The 17,056-nt window shown below is 46.1% G+C and overlaps 1 protein-coding gene across 1 annotated transcript in view; it reads right to left on the bottom strand.

The window, feature by feature from the left end:
* Positions 1-279: 279 nt before the first annotated feature.
* The window catches only part of KDM5B (lysine demethylase 5B), a 64,968-nt gene continuing 48,191 nt past the window's right edge, over positions 280-17,056 (bottom strand). Inside the window, exons 12-23 of the mRNA XM_007456157.1 lie at positions 15,167-15,348; positions 14,928-15,052; positions 13,887-14,037; positions 13,641-13,755; positions 12,857-13,212; positions 11,522-11,642; positions 9,188-9,367; positions 8,354-8,512; positions 4,375-4,860; positions 2,712-2,820; positions 1,879-2,033; positions 280-657 (exon numbers count right to left, since the gene is read on the bottom strand). Coding sequence (XP_007456219.1) covers positions 280-657; positions 1,879-2,033; positions 2,712-2,820; positions 4,375-4,860; positions 8,354-8,512; positions 9,188-9,367; positions 11,522-11,642; positions 12,857-13,212; positions 13,641-13,755; positions 13,887-14,037; positions 14,928-15,052; positions 15,167-15,348 — 2,517 coding nt within the window. The remainder of the gene's footprint in view (positions 658-1,878; positions 2,034-2,711; positions 2,821-4,374; positions 4,861-8,353; positions 8,513-9,187; positions 9,368-11,521; positions 11,643-12,856; positions 13,213-13,640; positions 13,756-13,886; positions 14,038-14,927; positions 15,053-15,166; positions 15,349-17,056) is intronic.

The following is a 17,056-nucleotide window of genomic DNA, read 5'->3' on the forward strand; positions in this document are numbered from 1 at the left end:
AGTCTTCAAGTGGTGACTGCTCTGGGGCTAAGACAGCGCCGCCCTGTGACAAGGAAGCAAAGGGCGTGGCAGCAGCATCCCTCCCACCTTCTTAGCGCTGGGCGGTGAAAGCTGGAGGAGCAGGAAAAGGAAAAAGGGCAGAGGAAGAGTTTCTTCAAGAAAAGGGAGAAGACCCAGGAGCGATGTGAGAGCAGAGGTACCAGTGGGGGAGGGTGAGCAATCCACTCAGATGGGCTCAAGGCAGGTAAGCAGGAGAGACCCGGCCAGGCGAGCTGCAGCTTACAGGGTTTCTGAGTTAAGGGAACGCACGTCCTCCGCGGCCCAAACCTCACTGACCTCGTCTCCCTCCGGCTGCAGGCAGCTCACGGCCGGGCAGACGGCGTCCTCGTCCCCAGAGTCCTCGTGCTCCGAGCAGGACGCGTCTGCAGGCAGGGACTGAGTGTCGGCAGAAGGGACCAGCTCATGGCCGCGCGCCCGCTCTAACTTGAAACCGTCCGTGTCCTTGCGGTGGCTCAGTTTGATCCTCTTCTTTTTAGGGGTCCGCGTTTTGGCGACTCGATCCCACCGCTCACTGGAGAGACCTTCTCTTTCCAGGCGTCTCTTCAGTTTGCTCTCGAGGCCGCCGACTCCGTCTCGCTTCCCACGGCAGCCGTCACTCTGGGTGGAAGACGGCAAACTCCATTCAGCCCCTCGCCAAAACCAGCGATGCCAAGAACTGGCTGCACGAGAAGCGGGTGCTCCCCATAGACACCGACACGTGCTGCACGCCCCCCACTCCCCTTCACATCCTACAGGACCACCTAATTTCACTGTTTAGTCTACCAAAGCAACACTGGAAAACAGAAATGTCACAGACACAATTCGTTTCAAATTAGCCAACCAGCTCCGGGAGAGGGGAGATGCCACATTCTTTTGGCCAAACCCACGAGGAAGTGCCTGACGTCCACAGAGTGTTTTCTATCTAGGTGTTAACCCACAGACAGCTAAGGAACCAAGGCAAATGCCTTGCTTCTTTATGCACATCTCCACCCCTTATAGGAGGAAGGTGCATTAAGTGAACACCGCTGGTAACAGTGCTACACTACTTGGTGTCATAATGAAAAACAAATCCTAAATGCCAGCGTCTGCCCTCATGCTGTTTTTGGTGAGATTCCTCCCTCTCTGACTACATTCTCAGGGGCCTTAAATGCTACAGGTCAGCAAGTTCACTCACAGGAAGCAGCAGCAGCATCTTACGCTGCTAAGAAACAGGACATTATTAGGTATCCCCTTCAAGTAAGTCAGCACTCAAAACGGGCACCCTTGGGACTTCCCTGGCAGTCCAGTGGTTAAGACTCCTTGCTTCCACCGCAGGGGGCATGGGTTCAATCCCTAGTCGGAGAACTAAAGATCCCCTGTGCCGTGCGGTGTGGCCAAAAAATACCCAAAAAACAAACAAACAAAAAAAGGGTACCCTTGGTCTAGTCACCTGGTCCTCACACCAGCTGTTGGGTTTGGTTTAGAAGAATTACAGCATTTGTTACATGTTGACTCCAAGAATGAAGGCTTTATCCCAAAGGCCTTTCCAGCTATAATTACATTTTCATCTCTACAGTAATTCTCTTACTGAGGAAAAATAATCCTGCTTCTAGCTATTATCACATGGAAATGATGAGAAGCACACCTTGCTAAAAAGAAAAAACGATTTCACACAGTGGCTTAAAAACCAGCATCAAACTCCAGGTTGTGAGCCCAAAGTGCTCAGTGACAGCCGTTGGAACAGGGCTGTGGGGTAAGTGGTCTGCATCCTTTCCTGGACCAAAGACAGCATCTTGTCCCCAAGCTACTGAAGGATGATGACACTCCAAAGCACGCTGCCGCCCAGACCCCGACGCCCACCTTCTCACTGCTGGGTCTCACTGGAGAGCTGCGGTCAGCTTGCTGTGCAGGGCTGGGCTTTGCGAGTAGCGTCTGGTAGAGCTCCTGAATTTCAGGAAGGGACACCTGGAGCAGCTGGGCCTCCATCAACAGCTCACTCACTTCTGGGCTTAGACCTGTCGGAGAGAAGACCAGATCACGGTGACACACACCTGAGACATGAGTGGAGGAAGACCACCGCTCCCATTACCACCCTTTCCCTTCAAGTGAGGTTCACTCCACAGGCCCAGAGCCACAGCATAGCAGGCCCAAACTGGACTGTGTAAGTCTATCAGTGACTAGGAGGAGGACTGCTGATGCAGGAGGGAGATACCTCTGCTTTCACAGAAGCACAGAAGAGCCAGGGCCTGGGCACTCTGAGTGGGCCCAAGGTTCCAGGCACAACTCATGGGGGAGAGTCGCCCTCAGGGAAGGACAGGAGGAAGGAGGCAGGGTCTCTAGAGCCCCCTCAAGTCTCCTAAGTAATGAAGCAACAAGGGAACCCATGACTTAGCATCTGATGACCACGATGCTTGGTGTTTAATTATCAGTTGGCATGGGACGAACTCTTTCATCCCTGGAAGCAACGGATATAAAGGCTTCCTTTCTGCTTCTTTTGCATTTATGAGCCTTTAACTACGATTCTTCTCCTACCTTGCAAATACATAGTAATCCACATCCTACATATGAGGATAACATCCTTTTTAATGGGTCCTGGCTTATCTGCAACAAAAACCTACGGCACCATCACTTTTTACTATTCAGCCCTCAAAATCATAACAATAATAACGGTGATGATAATAATAAGTACAGACCATGGAGGGGGATACAGCTCCGTCCAGCAGAGAAGGGAGAGTGTAAATATGAGGTTCTGCCGTCCCAGGCACCGGGCAAGAAGGACATGGAGGCAGGAGGCTGAGACAGCTGGCGGAAGGAGAACATCGCACAGTGAGGCTTCTCCAGGGCTGAAGCCACTCCCACCACCCCAGGGGAAACAGCCTGGGTTGTCAGGCAGCGACCAGCAAAGAGGAAGGCCTGACTTTCCCAAACTGAAAGATCCCCTGGCATCTCAGATCTGGCCAAACCAACTCATATCCACCAAGCCTTTGGTCTTCCTGGCTGTACCTGGACTGACTGCAGAGCTGAAGAGCACCACTGGGAAATAAGTCATCTTCTCTGCGTGGCAACAGATCACACAGCCTTTTAACCTCTAGGTAATCCTCCTTCTGAAGATTATAACCCCACTGACACAGACGTGTACCCTCCCTGGGTAAACCAACTGAGGAACTGCCAGATAGCATTCATACCCACGTCCCCACCTTCACCAGAGCTTATGAGAGGAAATGGGAGAAACAGTCCTTTGACCACAAATGAGTAAGTAAATAACAGCTGTGCCTTTCCCTTTTATTAACATAGGTGAACTCCTAGCACATCGTGTGTAAGGAACACAAATGTCTCCAACGTAGGCTGCCCAAATACCCACAACTCAACTATGAGACAGAAATGTAACACATCATTTGCTAAGTGCCAGGCACTGTATTTCAGAAGCCTGGGGAGAACTTAAAAAGACAAGGAAACAAATACAACAGAGACCAATCTGTCCTCGTCCCTAATCTGTATGACCTTCAACTCCTACACTTCACACATCTCTGCTCGTGCAGCACAAGGGACGCGTAGTAGCTGCAAGAGAATCTGCCAGACTTGGAAGTCACCAGGTTAACATTATGAGAGGCCTGAGTACTCCCTGCCTGGCTGCACCCCTGTCTCCCACGGAAAAAGACAGAAGCCCGGCCGTCCCAGTGACGCTCAGGGGAATCTGGCTTTGGCAGAAAGACCACAGATGGTATGAAACCCACCGCCTCTGCTCTGAAGCAACTACTAGCACTCAAGACACCTCAAAAGCTCTTCTTCCTCAAAAGGCAACCAGACAGGAGGAGGCACTTTCCCTTTCTCCTCGGTGACTTACACGAGAGGAAGCAGGAAAAAAACAGCCAAGCAAAGAATTTTAAAACACATGTATATTAAAAATACATCTGGGGCTTCCCTGGTGGCGCAGCGGTTGAGAGTCCGCCTGCCGATGCAGGGGACAGGGGTTCGTGCCCTGGTCTGGGAAGATCCCACGTGCCGCGGAGCGGCTGGGCCCATAAGCCGTGGCCACTGAGCCTGCGCGTCTGGAGCCTGTGCTCCGCAATGGGAGAGGCCACAACAGAGGCCCGCGTACCGCAAAAAACAAACAAACAAACATCCGGTTCACACACATCAATGGAAAAATCACACGCACATATGAAGAGGTGAAATCTGCTCCACAGGAAGCGTGCCTGGCTTTCGGGAGCAGAGGGAACTGAGGCAACGTGGCAGGTGCGCGCAACCGTCAAAGGTAAAGCGGGCGCTGGTACCGGTGGCACCACCAGAGCTACCGGCTCCGGAAGAAGGCACAGAGCTGAGTCCGATAACCAGCGAAGGAGCGTTGCGGCTCACCTTGCTTGCCTCTGGCGCCTGTCCTGCTGCGGCCTGCCGTCTGCCACATAACAGTCCTGAGCCCGCCCGCTCCTGCGTGGGCTGGAGGTTACCTGACGAGAGCAGCTGTCGGGCTCTGTGCTGCCAGTTCACGGTTCTTTCAATCATATACCGCAGCGCATCTCCCTCGGGAAGGCGAACTCGGATACGCTGGAGGGAGGCCAGCAGGGGCAGAATTTTCTCTAATGGAGGTTTCTCTGACCTCCGACAATGGGGACACAGCCAGATCCGGGGGCCCTGCACAATACTGGGTACTGCCACACAGCCGGTGTGGAAAGCATCCCTGCAGAGTTCACACTGGATCATGGGGGCGGCTGGGGCCTTCTGGCACAGGCAGACCTTCATCTCCACATCCTGGACTGGCGACAGCAATTTCCCCTCATTGGCTTGTCTGAGAGACTGTAAGGCTTCCATTTCTCGTAAGCGGGCTTCCCCAAGCGTTGCCATCTAGAAAGGAGAAAACAATCAGGGACAGTGTCACAGAGAACTCAGCCTTCTCCTAAAACTAGGGTCCTGGTGGCTAAGAACACCAGGCTCCAGAGTAGACTCTGCCTGCCTCACTAACTCAGGTGGGCAACAACACCCCACTGTGGCTAAAATTTCCACACGTATAGAGTCATTAACAGTGCCCACCTCACAGGGCCACCACAACGATGACATGGGGCTGTGTGACAGACGCTCTGACTGGCACCCAGCAAACCCTCAGTGTGAGCAGCTACCTAACACACACCATTCTTCAAAGTCCAACTTCCTCACACATTTCTCTCTTAGAAAATGTACCTCTCTTGAAAGATATAGGCTTTTCACAGTCTAGGTGTACTAATTTCTGAGGTTTTCGATTTGTTTTCAGTTCCACTAACTTTTGAGTTCTTCCAGAAAGGCACTTTAGATGAGAAAGTCTGTTAAACAGCCGTAGTAACCTGTCTCTCTTACTGCCTTTAACATTAGGCCTTACGTATGTGCTGGACACCGGAACTGTGCACAGTGAAGCTGGGTCCCTCACGAAAGAATCAAACAGAACCACTGCACCAGACTTCCCTCACACATACACACACACACACACTCACATGCTGTAAGATCATTAGGGCAGAGACAAAAGCAAGCCGCTTTTCTGCAGAAAGTGGCAAGTATACTCATTGTAAAGTCTTTTCTCTCTATTAAAACGAGAGCCATGTCTCAGCAAAGTTCTGAGTTCAGTTAATCTGTATAAGCGACTTGAAAACACAAACATAATCAGCTTCACAACAAAAAGCTGAAGTGACCCTGAACATGTTTCCGACCATACAAGGGACTTCTACGTGAATAGACCAGGCGCCCACTACATAAACCAGTCCAGGCATTACAGATTTATTCACCTCGCACCATGGAGTATGAGCTGCCTAAGGGTGACCAACTGAAATCGCTAGCTATGTCAGAGTTAGTCCCTGCCCCCTCGAACACAACACAGCCATCTTCCACAGCAGAAGGCTGGGCCGCCCAAATCCTAATACTGCACTGAGGAAGAAATACAGGGCCTTTAAAACTGAGCATTCTCCTTTAGAAATAAAAACTACAGGCTGCAGGAACCATTCCCTTCCCAAGTCGATTCCTATAAGCAAGTCCTTAAAACGTTAATTTGTCATAGTTAAACCATTCTCGATGATCGGATCCAGCCACCACCAGATCCATCCCGATTCACCAGAAGAGGAAGCTGAGTCCGAAGGCCAGATCGACCCTTCTGGATGAGAGAAGAACATGTATGAATGATGGATTAGGGAAGAAACAGATCTAGAAGTAAACCACCAAACAAACCTTTGGTATATTTAAGAAACCTACTTATTTTTCTAGCTAAAAACAATGTACAGGCAGCATATACGGGTTATGTGATCACAAAGTGATCAACAGGTAATGTACAGAGGTTCACAGACTAGATCAGCAAGACTAGACAAGCAAAGCTCAAGACAGACAGTGTCTTTACAAAAACGAACCACATAACAGTGGAAAGTAGCACCCTGAAAACACCAGAATTATGCTCAGGCAGCCGCATCTGATTAGAGCCTGAAGTAAGGGACAAACATGCCAAAGAAAGTCTGTGTCAAAATACACAAACACATCAGGGCAATCCCATGTCAATCACAAGAGAGGTCAGGCAGCTACGAAGGATCAGACCAGAAAGAAGGTGCTTGGACCAAGGACGAGCCCAGGCCCAGTAGCAGGTATGTTCCTGCTCTGGGACGGACGGACAATGCTTTGTGCCTTCAAAACCACCCTAAAAGTCTGACTTCATCAAACCAAAAGGCTTCTGCAAAGGGAAGGAAATCATCAACAAAATGAAAAGACAACTTACAGAATGGTAGAAAATATTGGCAAATTATATTTTGATAGGGGTCAATACCCCAAATCAATGAAGGACTCATACAACTCAACAGCACAAACAAACAAAACACCATCACCACTACCAAAAACAAAAATCCAATTAAAATGGGCAGAGGATCCAGTAGACATTTTTCCAAAGCAGATATACAGATGGACAACAGGTATGTGATAAGATGCTCAACATCACTAATCATCAGGGAAATGCAAATCAAAACCGCATTGAGATTATCACCTCACACCTGTTAAAATGACTGTCATCGATGAGACAAGAAGTAACAAGTGTTGGCCAGGATGTGGAAATAAGGGAACCCTTGTGCACTATTGGTGGGAATGTAAACTGGCGCAGCCACTGTGGAAAACAGTATGGAGGGTCCTTAAAAACTAAAAATAGAACTACCATATGACCCAGCAATTCCACTTCTGGGTGTACATCTAAAGGCAACGAAAACACTAACTTGAAAAGATTATCTGTACCCCCATGTCCAGTGCAGCTTTATTCACAATAGCCAAGATATGGAAACAACCTACGTGTCCACTGATGGATGAATGGATAAAGGAAATGTGGTAAGTATATACAATGGAATATTATCAGTCATAGAAAAGAAGAAAATCCTGCCATTTGCAAGAACATGGATGAACTTTGAGACCATCATGCTAAGTGAAATAAGTCAGAGAAAGACAAGTACTGCATGATCTCACTTATATGTGGAATCTGCAAAAACAAAACAAAACAAAAACAACCCCACAGATACAGAGAACAGACTGGCAGTTGCCAAAGGCGACTGGTGGGGGAGATGGGTGAAGAGGATCAAAGGTCAAAGTAAGTCCTGAGGATGTGATGCACAGCATGGCATGACTACAGTCATTAACACTATGTTATATATTTGAAAGTTGCCAAGAGAGTAGATGTCAAAAGTTCTCATCACAAGAAAAAAAAAACGGAAACCATGTGTAGTGATGGATATTAACTAGATTTATAGTGCTCATTCTGCAACATATACATATACTGAACCATTGTACTACACACCTGAAACTAATATATTACAGGTCAACTATAGCTCAATGAAAAAAAAAATTTTTTTTTCATTTTCAAAAAGCATCTAGATCACATAGCTCTCTTCTTCTGTTCTGATACTCTGCTCCCTAAACATTAGCTAGACACTGCGTCATCTTCCTGAAGATGATACAGTCTTTGAATCAACAGGGCTTACGCTAAATGCAGGTCAGACTCAAAAGCATCCAGTACCCCTTTAAGTGTATTTCTTGTAAACTAGTAAGTTGGCATTGCAGTTCACATATCCGTTAGCCTGGGGGTCCTGAGTCTGCATCCCTGGACCAAGCCTTGGGCACTGGAAAGCCTGTTTCTGAATCTGGGAGGCCTTCCCTGAATCCATTCTCTGCACCTCCATGCACCTTCCATTCAAAACTTTTACAAATGACTATTCTCCCAAAGTCGTTTTGGTAAAACAGAGTACTTTTAAAGTTATTCTTCTGCTTGCCTTCCCAATATGACCAGTAAGTAAGAGAAGACTTAGAAATTATCCTCCCCCATGGAGAAAAGAGGAGGAAAAACTCCAGTACGTACAGCTGAAGCAGTCTCTCTGCTTTCAGTCAGAGCTCTCTCCAGGTCACTCAGACTCTCTACTCTGGGGCTTCTCTTCTTGCCACTTGGCAAGGGCTCCTTTAACTTTCTCTGCTTCCTCTTCAATCCCAAAAGGCCAATATCACATCGAGGACACAGCACCTAATGTGGACAAAGCACCATCGCTGGTAAAATGGATTTCAGATGAAGCATTAGGAAGTCCCCAAATAAAAGCCTAAGGAGTGGGAAGGATGTGAGTTTCTTAGTATCTTCTGTGTAACATGCCTCCCTGAAGCCAGAAACTCTCTTCTACAAAGGAAGGAAGAAAGGAAGAGAGGGAGGAAAGAAAGAAGGAAATCTCACAAAAAGACAGACTTCGATTCCAGATTCAATCAAACAGTAAGTAAAAAAATGTGACATAGAACGATTCCAGTCATAATGTGTGACCAGCATCAGCTTACAAAAAAACACAAGAAGTGCAACTATAGCACTTTGAGAGGCGGATGAGATCTTTTATTGAGCTTGTTAAAAGCAAGTGGTGAAGCATGGCCAAGGTTAAACGTCCAATTTCAACAAACTGAGGGACTTCAAGGGGGAAAATTTCTTCCTTAGACAGTGAATGCTATCCCTAAACATATGCAGAAAACATTTTAAGATTCTTCTAAGTTTCAACTGAAAGTTTCAGTAGAAACTTAGAAGAATCTCCCTGGCTCCACTGAGAAAAGTAACTCCTAGAGCACAGATCAGTCAGTGATGCCACCTCTGTGCGGGAGGGACTACCTGTTTTGCCAGGCTAGGGGACCCAAGGTCTTGCAGGTGGGCTAACTGCAAACTTACCTCCAAGAGGGAATAGGACGAATTCTCAGTCAGGAACGTATTAGCAGCACATTCTTTCCAAACATGAACCTCAGCTACTAGTGACTCCAGTCTCGGTAAAGAATTCAGATGCACCGGGATAGATCGGCCTCGTGTAACAAGTTCTATCAGTGTGTCTAACACTGGCACACGTCCTCCAGCCTAATAAATCAAGGGGAAAAAAAATACTTCTATGTAAGTGGGAAAAGTACCATTCGGACCGGGCCTACCCCATGATTTCAACATATTAAATTCACGGACGGGTGCTGACAAAACCTGCCAGCTGGCCGATGGTGGTGGAGGTGGAGCAGTGTGGGTTCTTCCACTCGACAAGTAAGAACCTACTTTGTGCTGGGCCCATGGATACAACTTTGGACCTGGCATATACTGTGGTCCCTTTGTTCAGACTGTTTATGCCCTTGTCAATTCACTTGTCATTTTGGTCCCTATGGATGGTTTGAAAAAAATTCAGCAGAAATGTAAATTTGTAATAACTCAAAGGATTTCCACACTGACTTCGAGAAATAAAAGCAACAAAACAAATATTTTACTCCAATTCACTCACCAATGATGAATTACAGTAACTCAGTATAGATTATTGAGGAAACCAAAAATGAGTTGTGAAAGCCCACTGGCTCTCCAACTTTATTATTCATTAAGAATCATCAGGGGGCCTTCTATTTATTCTCACAGGATTGAAACTGTAAGGGCATAGGTATTCTGCTGGATGCGTAAAAAAGGGGACTCGCAAATTATATGCTATGCCTATGGTACTCCATTTAGAAACATATATGGAGTACTTCCTAAGTGAACAGCAGAATACTGGATGACATTTTAAAATAAATAATCCACTAAACACGAAGAGGTTCCTTGTTGTTGGTCACACCTCTCTACTAGTCCTTAAATATGTGACGCAAGGAAAGGCCAGGCTATTATTTCAGGAATGGAGCACAACTTGCTTTTTGTCCTTATGGACATTGTTGCAAACACAGTACTAAGTAGTACATACATTACAGCACGTGAAGGGAGCAAACCCACCCAGACATGTGTCCTTGCTTCTGATTTCATACGCTCACCTCTCCTCGTCGTCATGACCTCACCTTCTGGCTGCCAGCAACCATGAGTGGAAGGGGGGACCGTGACTGTACCCACTACAGTTCCAACAAATACAGATAAGAGCCTGCATCAAAAACCTCACTGGGGAAGTTTACGAACACAGCAAACACTTTCCTTGGTTTTTTCTTTGGCGGGCTGGGGTCACCCCTTAATTATGTAATATTTATCAAACAATGTATCTTCTCTTCCCTGTTAACAAGAATAGATGTCCAGATGTTTTGTTGAAAACATGTGGCTAAAACTGTCCTGTTTGGCATTTCTCATTAGCAATTGGTTAATTAGCACCACTTAAAATTACATAGATATTCAGAAGACCAGATGGTGTTTTATTCCTAGAATCTGATGGCTCCAACAAAACAGAACTTGAGCCTCAAGAACAATATAAATTAAAAATTTAAAAACCTATCCCATTAAATAATTCAAAGATCTTTTTTCTCAATAGGCCCGTAAGACCCACTGGTTTATGATCGATAGAGGGAAAAAGGAAGACACTCCCACCAACCACTTTTCAAATGAAGTTATGCAGCTGAAAATTGGGGAAAACATAGAACATATTCTGTCTATACCTTAATAATGTTACAAGTGAATTTAATTTTCTATTTTAACTTATAAGTAAGTCTTAGCAAGGACAACATCTAGCACAGGGGCACAGATACTCAGTGCTGATTACTTTGGACAGTTACTTTAGAACGTGCTCATCTCACTGCTTTTGTAGGTATGCAGCACATTTAAGTCACTACTTGGTGAAAGTCCTGGGCCTGAGGGCCTAGTTTGGCCATGTAATCACGTATCAAGACTCACTGAATCTGCTACTCTTCATTATGTAAACTCCAAGTAGTTGGCAAGCCGGCAAGAGATAGCTGTACTCGTCAGACGTTAGAAACTGTGTTTCTCCCACAACTTCATTTCTAGCTCTTTTTCTTCAACCCCAACCAAGTAATTAAGTCTGTTATGCGAGGGTCCCAAGCTCCCAGAAAAGGTTGTTTAAATTACCTAAGCTTTAAATACTGAGTCAACTAGTCAGGACAGCAGATGGGGTGGGTTAAGTGCATCCACACAAGGTTGAAGAGAATCAGTAATCTGGCCACAACCCCAACACCGAACCTGTGTAGTGAGATCCAACATATTCCCCTTTGCAAGTGTTTACATTACTGCTCTTTATAGACGCACTTACACACACGGGACATTTTGTAAACCTACCTGCAGGGCCTCTACGTCCTGAAGCCAGTCTCTGGCTCTCTGCACAGTGTCTTTCAGAGCCGCACCATTGGGCAGGTACGCGGGGACAGGATTGGTGAGGTTTGGTAAGCAAAGGCAAAGCCTTTGAAGTCATACTGCATCGTATCAATTCCATGGGGCCCAACTCCCCAGGTTTAATGGATTCTTCCTTCCGCTAAAACATTCAAGGGAAACCCAGAGTATGGTCCACCGTGTGATCTGGTGGCACAGTGGTTAAGAATCTACCTGCCAATGCAGGGGACATGGGTTCGAGCCCTGGCCTGGGAAGATCCCACATGCTGCGGAGCAACAAAGCCCCTGCGCCACAACTACTGAACCTGTGCTCTAGAGCCCACAAGCCACAACTACTGAGACTGCACGCCACAGCTACGGAAGCCCGTGCGCCTAGAGCCCATGCTTTGCAACAAGAGAAGCCACTGCAATGAGAAGCCCGCACACCGCAACGAAGAATAGCCCCCGCTTGCCACAAAAAAGGAAAATCAGTTCAAAGGAAATTCAGAATAGCAAATAACTCAGTGAAGCGTTTAATAAGCGTTTACTTATTTCTGATTTGACATTGGAATAACCATAAACTTCCACTTGCAAAAGATAACTCAGGGATAATTTACATTATGTTAAACTACTAGATACGCTATCAAGACTCATACAGCTTCACTAATTAAAAATCTCCAGGATATCAACATACCAAAAGCACAGAACCCAAAACTTTTGTACTCTCTGCTCAATGACCACTATTTTAGGATTACAAAATAATGTGTGGAACCTAGGTATTTCTTGTACTTTATGTTGTCAGTTGGAACAGTAAAGATCTGTCAGACAGAAGCAAGAATAGGGAGGGAATCATCTTCTCCCCTCGGACGGTTAGCTTGAATCCAACCCATCTCTCGAGTATAGATAAGGTCACAAAGCAACAGCACTAATGTGGAGAATTACGGCACCATTTTCATCTTAAAGACAGTGCACACTGACTCTCAGATGTTTCTCTTTAAGACTCCTTGGGATCTTTTTCATTAACTGTGGGTTTAAACAGTTCCACTTATTTCTAAGTGTTTTCTTCTCTCAAAGATGTGATCCTCGAGGTCCAGGGATATTTCATTAAACCAACTCTAGAAAAGGTATTTCCATTTGAACCATTCATTTCACAATCGGTTACGCAAGGAAAGAAATTAATATTCTTTTGCCCAAGCTCCAAAGCAGCTCCGAACAGCTCAGCTGTTTCTGCACACACAGCTCAGCTACTGTGCCCACGTGCCGCCCTACTCCCCATGCCCCGTGCTCCCGGACGTGCTTGTTTACCTGGCCTTAAGGAGACTCCTGGCTTTGTCATCCCAGTGCTCAGATACCGTGAGCAGTTCTTGAAGCCGTGCCATAGCCTTCTCCACAGCTGAATATGGCGCCAGACCCACCCCCAGGTCTATGAGACGTCTCATATCATCTAAGGTGAGGGAGCTGGGGTCTAGGCAAGCCTGCTGCACCTCCTCCAGCCAATGGGCCTGCTCCAGCCGGACACGCATCTCAGCAAGCTGGGGCAGTTCGACATCAAATTCAAAGCTGACGTCTAGCAAGCCTTGCAGCTCAGCGGCACTGGGCATCTCTTCAGAGAGCAGTTTCTGGCTATGCTGTTGGAAATCTTCTACACGATTCAAGAGGTCCTTAAAAAACACAGGTTGTTGCATCAAAACAATATTTTTAGTAACTGGCTTCTTGAAAACTCAGAATCTTCAGTGCATATTCAACATGACCCTCTGCCATTTCACTTGATTCACTTGATTAGCAACAATACAGGTAAACAAGGTAATAAATACATAAGCCAACTGACAGTTACACAAGTGACTCTAAGAGAGACCTGTACCAACTGTAGCAGCTGGTGGTCACTGTGAAAGGTAAAAATTCCCAACCTTCTCTCTCCTCCACAGGCCTGTTACAATCTCTTTATACACACGTACCACTCAACGGGTTACTAAAAGCACTTGCAAATAAATGTACAAATTAACCACAGGGGAAGACAACTTGATCATGTGACCTGGGCTTGTGTAAAAAACACAGGAAGGCGGACACTCCCACCTCCCCATCCAGGTACCTTCAGCAGTGGCGTCTGACTGAGGACACAGGGCAGGGCGTGCAGCTGGCTCACGAACTGTCGGAGCTCATTCACTGTCAACTGATTGTGGGATTTCCCTCCACCAGATCGATACCTAGACAGACAAAGGCCCAAGGAGACTGCATGAGAGCAGGTACCCCACCAGCCCCAGACTCCAACGTCATGGGTAAAACCAGCCACAACAGGCTGCCGAAGAGCCCAAGCCAGGGCGTGCACAGTGCCCACCTCGTCTGCCTCTTGCCGTTAAGCAGCTGCTGGGCGACAGAGGCACATTTCTCCGCGTCCTGTGTCACTAACCGGAGGTGACGTAAAAGATCGTTGTCCGGGAATTTCTTCATCTCAGATTCCTCGATCAAAGCCTTAAAGCTGACAAGGCCTAGGAATAAAGAAAAGATCACCTTTTCTGTGATCATTATGTATGAAATACTGGTATGAAATACAGAGGGGGAGGTTCGATTTGATCAGTTCTTACCTATGGATATTTGCAATGTTTTACCTCTTTAATAAATTTGGTTTTTTTTGTTTTTTTTTTTTTGGCTGAGAGTGGACTACTTTAAAAAGTGCCTAGAGCTGCCCTTCAATGTGGAAATGTTTAAGAAACAAAGAACCCCTGCCTTGTCAAAACAGAGCAAATGCAGTTCTTCTTGTGGCTGGAACCACCTTTTCCTCCTGCATTTTACTCTGCACCTGGCAGTGAACTGGTGGGCTCAGAGACAGTGACCTGCACCCGCCCCTAAACAGGAGAGGGAAGAGTCACCTGCTGAGCGACAGAAAGGAAAGCAAATGAAAACGCTTCGAAGGGAAGCAGTAACTTTCAAATGTAATAACAAGAGACAGAGACTTTGACTAGAACTAAGAAGTAATAAACCAGCATTTCACAGACTCTTAATGATATGTCTTTGTCCTGAGATCTAGTTCAAAAACAACAAGCAAAACAAACAAAAACCTTTTCTAAAGGTCCATATAAAATGTGAAATACTTTTATTTCTGAGACAAACAGGTGTAAAGGTTATTTGGTAACAATACGATGTTTGTTAAATACACGATCCTGCACAACTCATATATCAAGACTTCACTTTGATGTAAGGACATATGCCTCATTCACTCTTGGCTTTAAAACCTCTGCTAAAGCTCCAAACCTGGCTGGACAGATGGGCTAAGTCAGGCTGCTTCAAGTAATCCATTTGCTGATAACTTTAAGTTGGCTATGTTACAATCAGTCCCAATTTGCCAATCACTAAGTCACACTTTCTATATACCACGTACTTTTCTTCTTATTAATCTTCGCCTCCAAAGCTTCGTTCACATTCAAGGCCCATTCGTTGTAAGATTCTGCTCGAAGCTTCAGTGCATTCATCATGGGGTAGAGATCATCCAGAGTGTATCTATACCTGGACACAGAATAGCAGGCTTAGCTCTGAGATATGTGGGTTTGGAGGAAATCAGATGTTTTATACTAAGGATTTAGTGTTTTCCATAGAAAAAAAATCATTCTTCCTACTCACCGCAGTTTATATTTATAAGGAGGACAGGAACATAATTCCTTTACATGATGCAGGCAAACAAGCAGGCCAGGTTTACAAGAACAGGAGATGGCAGACATGAAGCATGTGGTTTTGCATTTTACACACTGACGCTCATCATCTGGCAACAGCTCAAAATCCATTCTTTCTGAATCAATTACTCCCTAGAATAAAATGTATACTTTAGAGATCTCCAAAGGATAATACAATCCATCAGCCCCCAAGACAAACATGTAATAGTTGAGTTTAAATTTAAAAAAAAAATTAAAAGAGCCTTACCAAACTAGAGAGTAGAGAGTGCGTGATTAAAAATGTGTGAGGGAATTCCCTGGTGGCGCAGTGGTTAAGAATCCGCCTGCCAATGCAGGGGACACGGGTTCGTCCCTGGTCCGGGAAGATCCCACATGCTGCGGAGCAACTAAGTCCAGGAGCCACAACTACTGAGCCTGCGAGCCACAACTACTGAAGCCCGCACGCCTAAGAGCCCGTGCTCCGCAACAAGAGAAGCCACCGCAATGAGAAGTACACGCACCACAACGAACAGTAGCTCCCACTCGCCGCAACTAGAGAAAAGCCTGCGCACAGCAACGAAGACTCAACGCAGCCAAAAATAAATAAATAAAATTTTAAAAATGTGTGTGGACCTAGCAAATGTGGGCAAGTTAATCTATTTCATCCATCTAGGAAGAACCCCTTCTGGACATGGTAGGTCCTTATGTTTGGCCATTTTGATCTGAGTATGAGAACAGTTATTAACAGGCCCATAAAACTACGGAGATTAGCTGTTTATTCTACTCGAAATTGGCCTTGTCCATACTTTGGGTCTAGATAAGAGCAAAAGAAATGCATATACTTTCTACTACAGCGGACATGCTATACAGGGCTCCAGAGTAATGTTGCTGGAGAATCCACAAATACAAATGAAAGGAAAGAAGATGGGGCAGGTGAAAAAGACTCCCGTGCTGGAACTGTCAATGTGAAGACGCTAAGTGGTCTATTAGCCTCTTATATGGAAAGTTCTTGGAAAAGGTTCGACAATCTGTGCAACAGAGACTGTAATCGTAACAAGGAATTTCCCAATTGATACTGTCAAGATAAATGAGGTCTTGAACCAGGAAGTTTCTTTTTTTTTTTTTTTTTTTGCAGTACGCGGGCCTCTCACTGTTGTGGCCTCTCCTGTTGCGGAGCACAGGCTCTGGACACGCAGGCTCAGCGGCCATGGCTCACGGGACCAGCCGCTCTGTGGCGTGTGGGATCCTCCCGGACCAGGGTATGAACCCGCGTCCCCTGCATTGGCAGGCGGACTCTCAACCACTGTGCCACCAGCGAAGCCCGAACCAGGAAGTTTCTACTGTAGTTTGTACCACCTGACATCTAGCCCTTCTAGGATATACCTTTTGTTATGGAAAATTCGAACTTGTACCACTTTCTCTCCTTATCTGGAACTCGATCCAGATCTAACTTTGAGAATGCCAGAGTCTGATTAAGTCAGTTTATAAACCATCAAGGCTCCTTTGTTTTACTCTTTTATTCTGTATTTCAACCTTTTGACCATTTCACTTCCTGCTAATCAGGAAAGTAAGGAAAACCTAACAAAAGAATTTTGGTTTTAATCTGGAATTAGTCGTTAAAAAGGACTTTGTGATGAGATGGCTAAAATTTTGTTTGAAGATTAAGGATCAACTCCATGGATTTTGGTTGAGAATGAATCATATTAGTTCACCCAGTTTTTTTTTTTTTTTTTTCATAACGCGGGCCTCTCTCTGTTGTGGCCTCTCCCGTTGTGGAGCACAGGCTCCGGACGCGCAGGCTCAGCGGCCATGGCTCATGGGCCTAGCTGCTCCGCGGCATGTGGGATCTTCCCGGACCAGG

This window comes from Lipotes vexillifer, unplaced genomic scaffold (genome assembly GCF_000442215.2).
Source record: "Lipotes vexillifer unplaced genomic scaffold, Lipotes_vexillifer_v1.1 scaffold1201, whole genome shotgun sequence".
Lineage (NCBI taxonomy): Eukaryota > Metazoa > Chordata > Mammalia > Artiodactyla > Lipotidae > Lipotes > Lipotes vexillifer.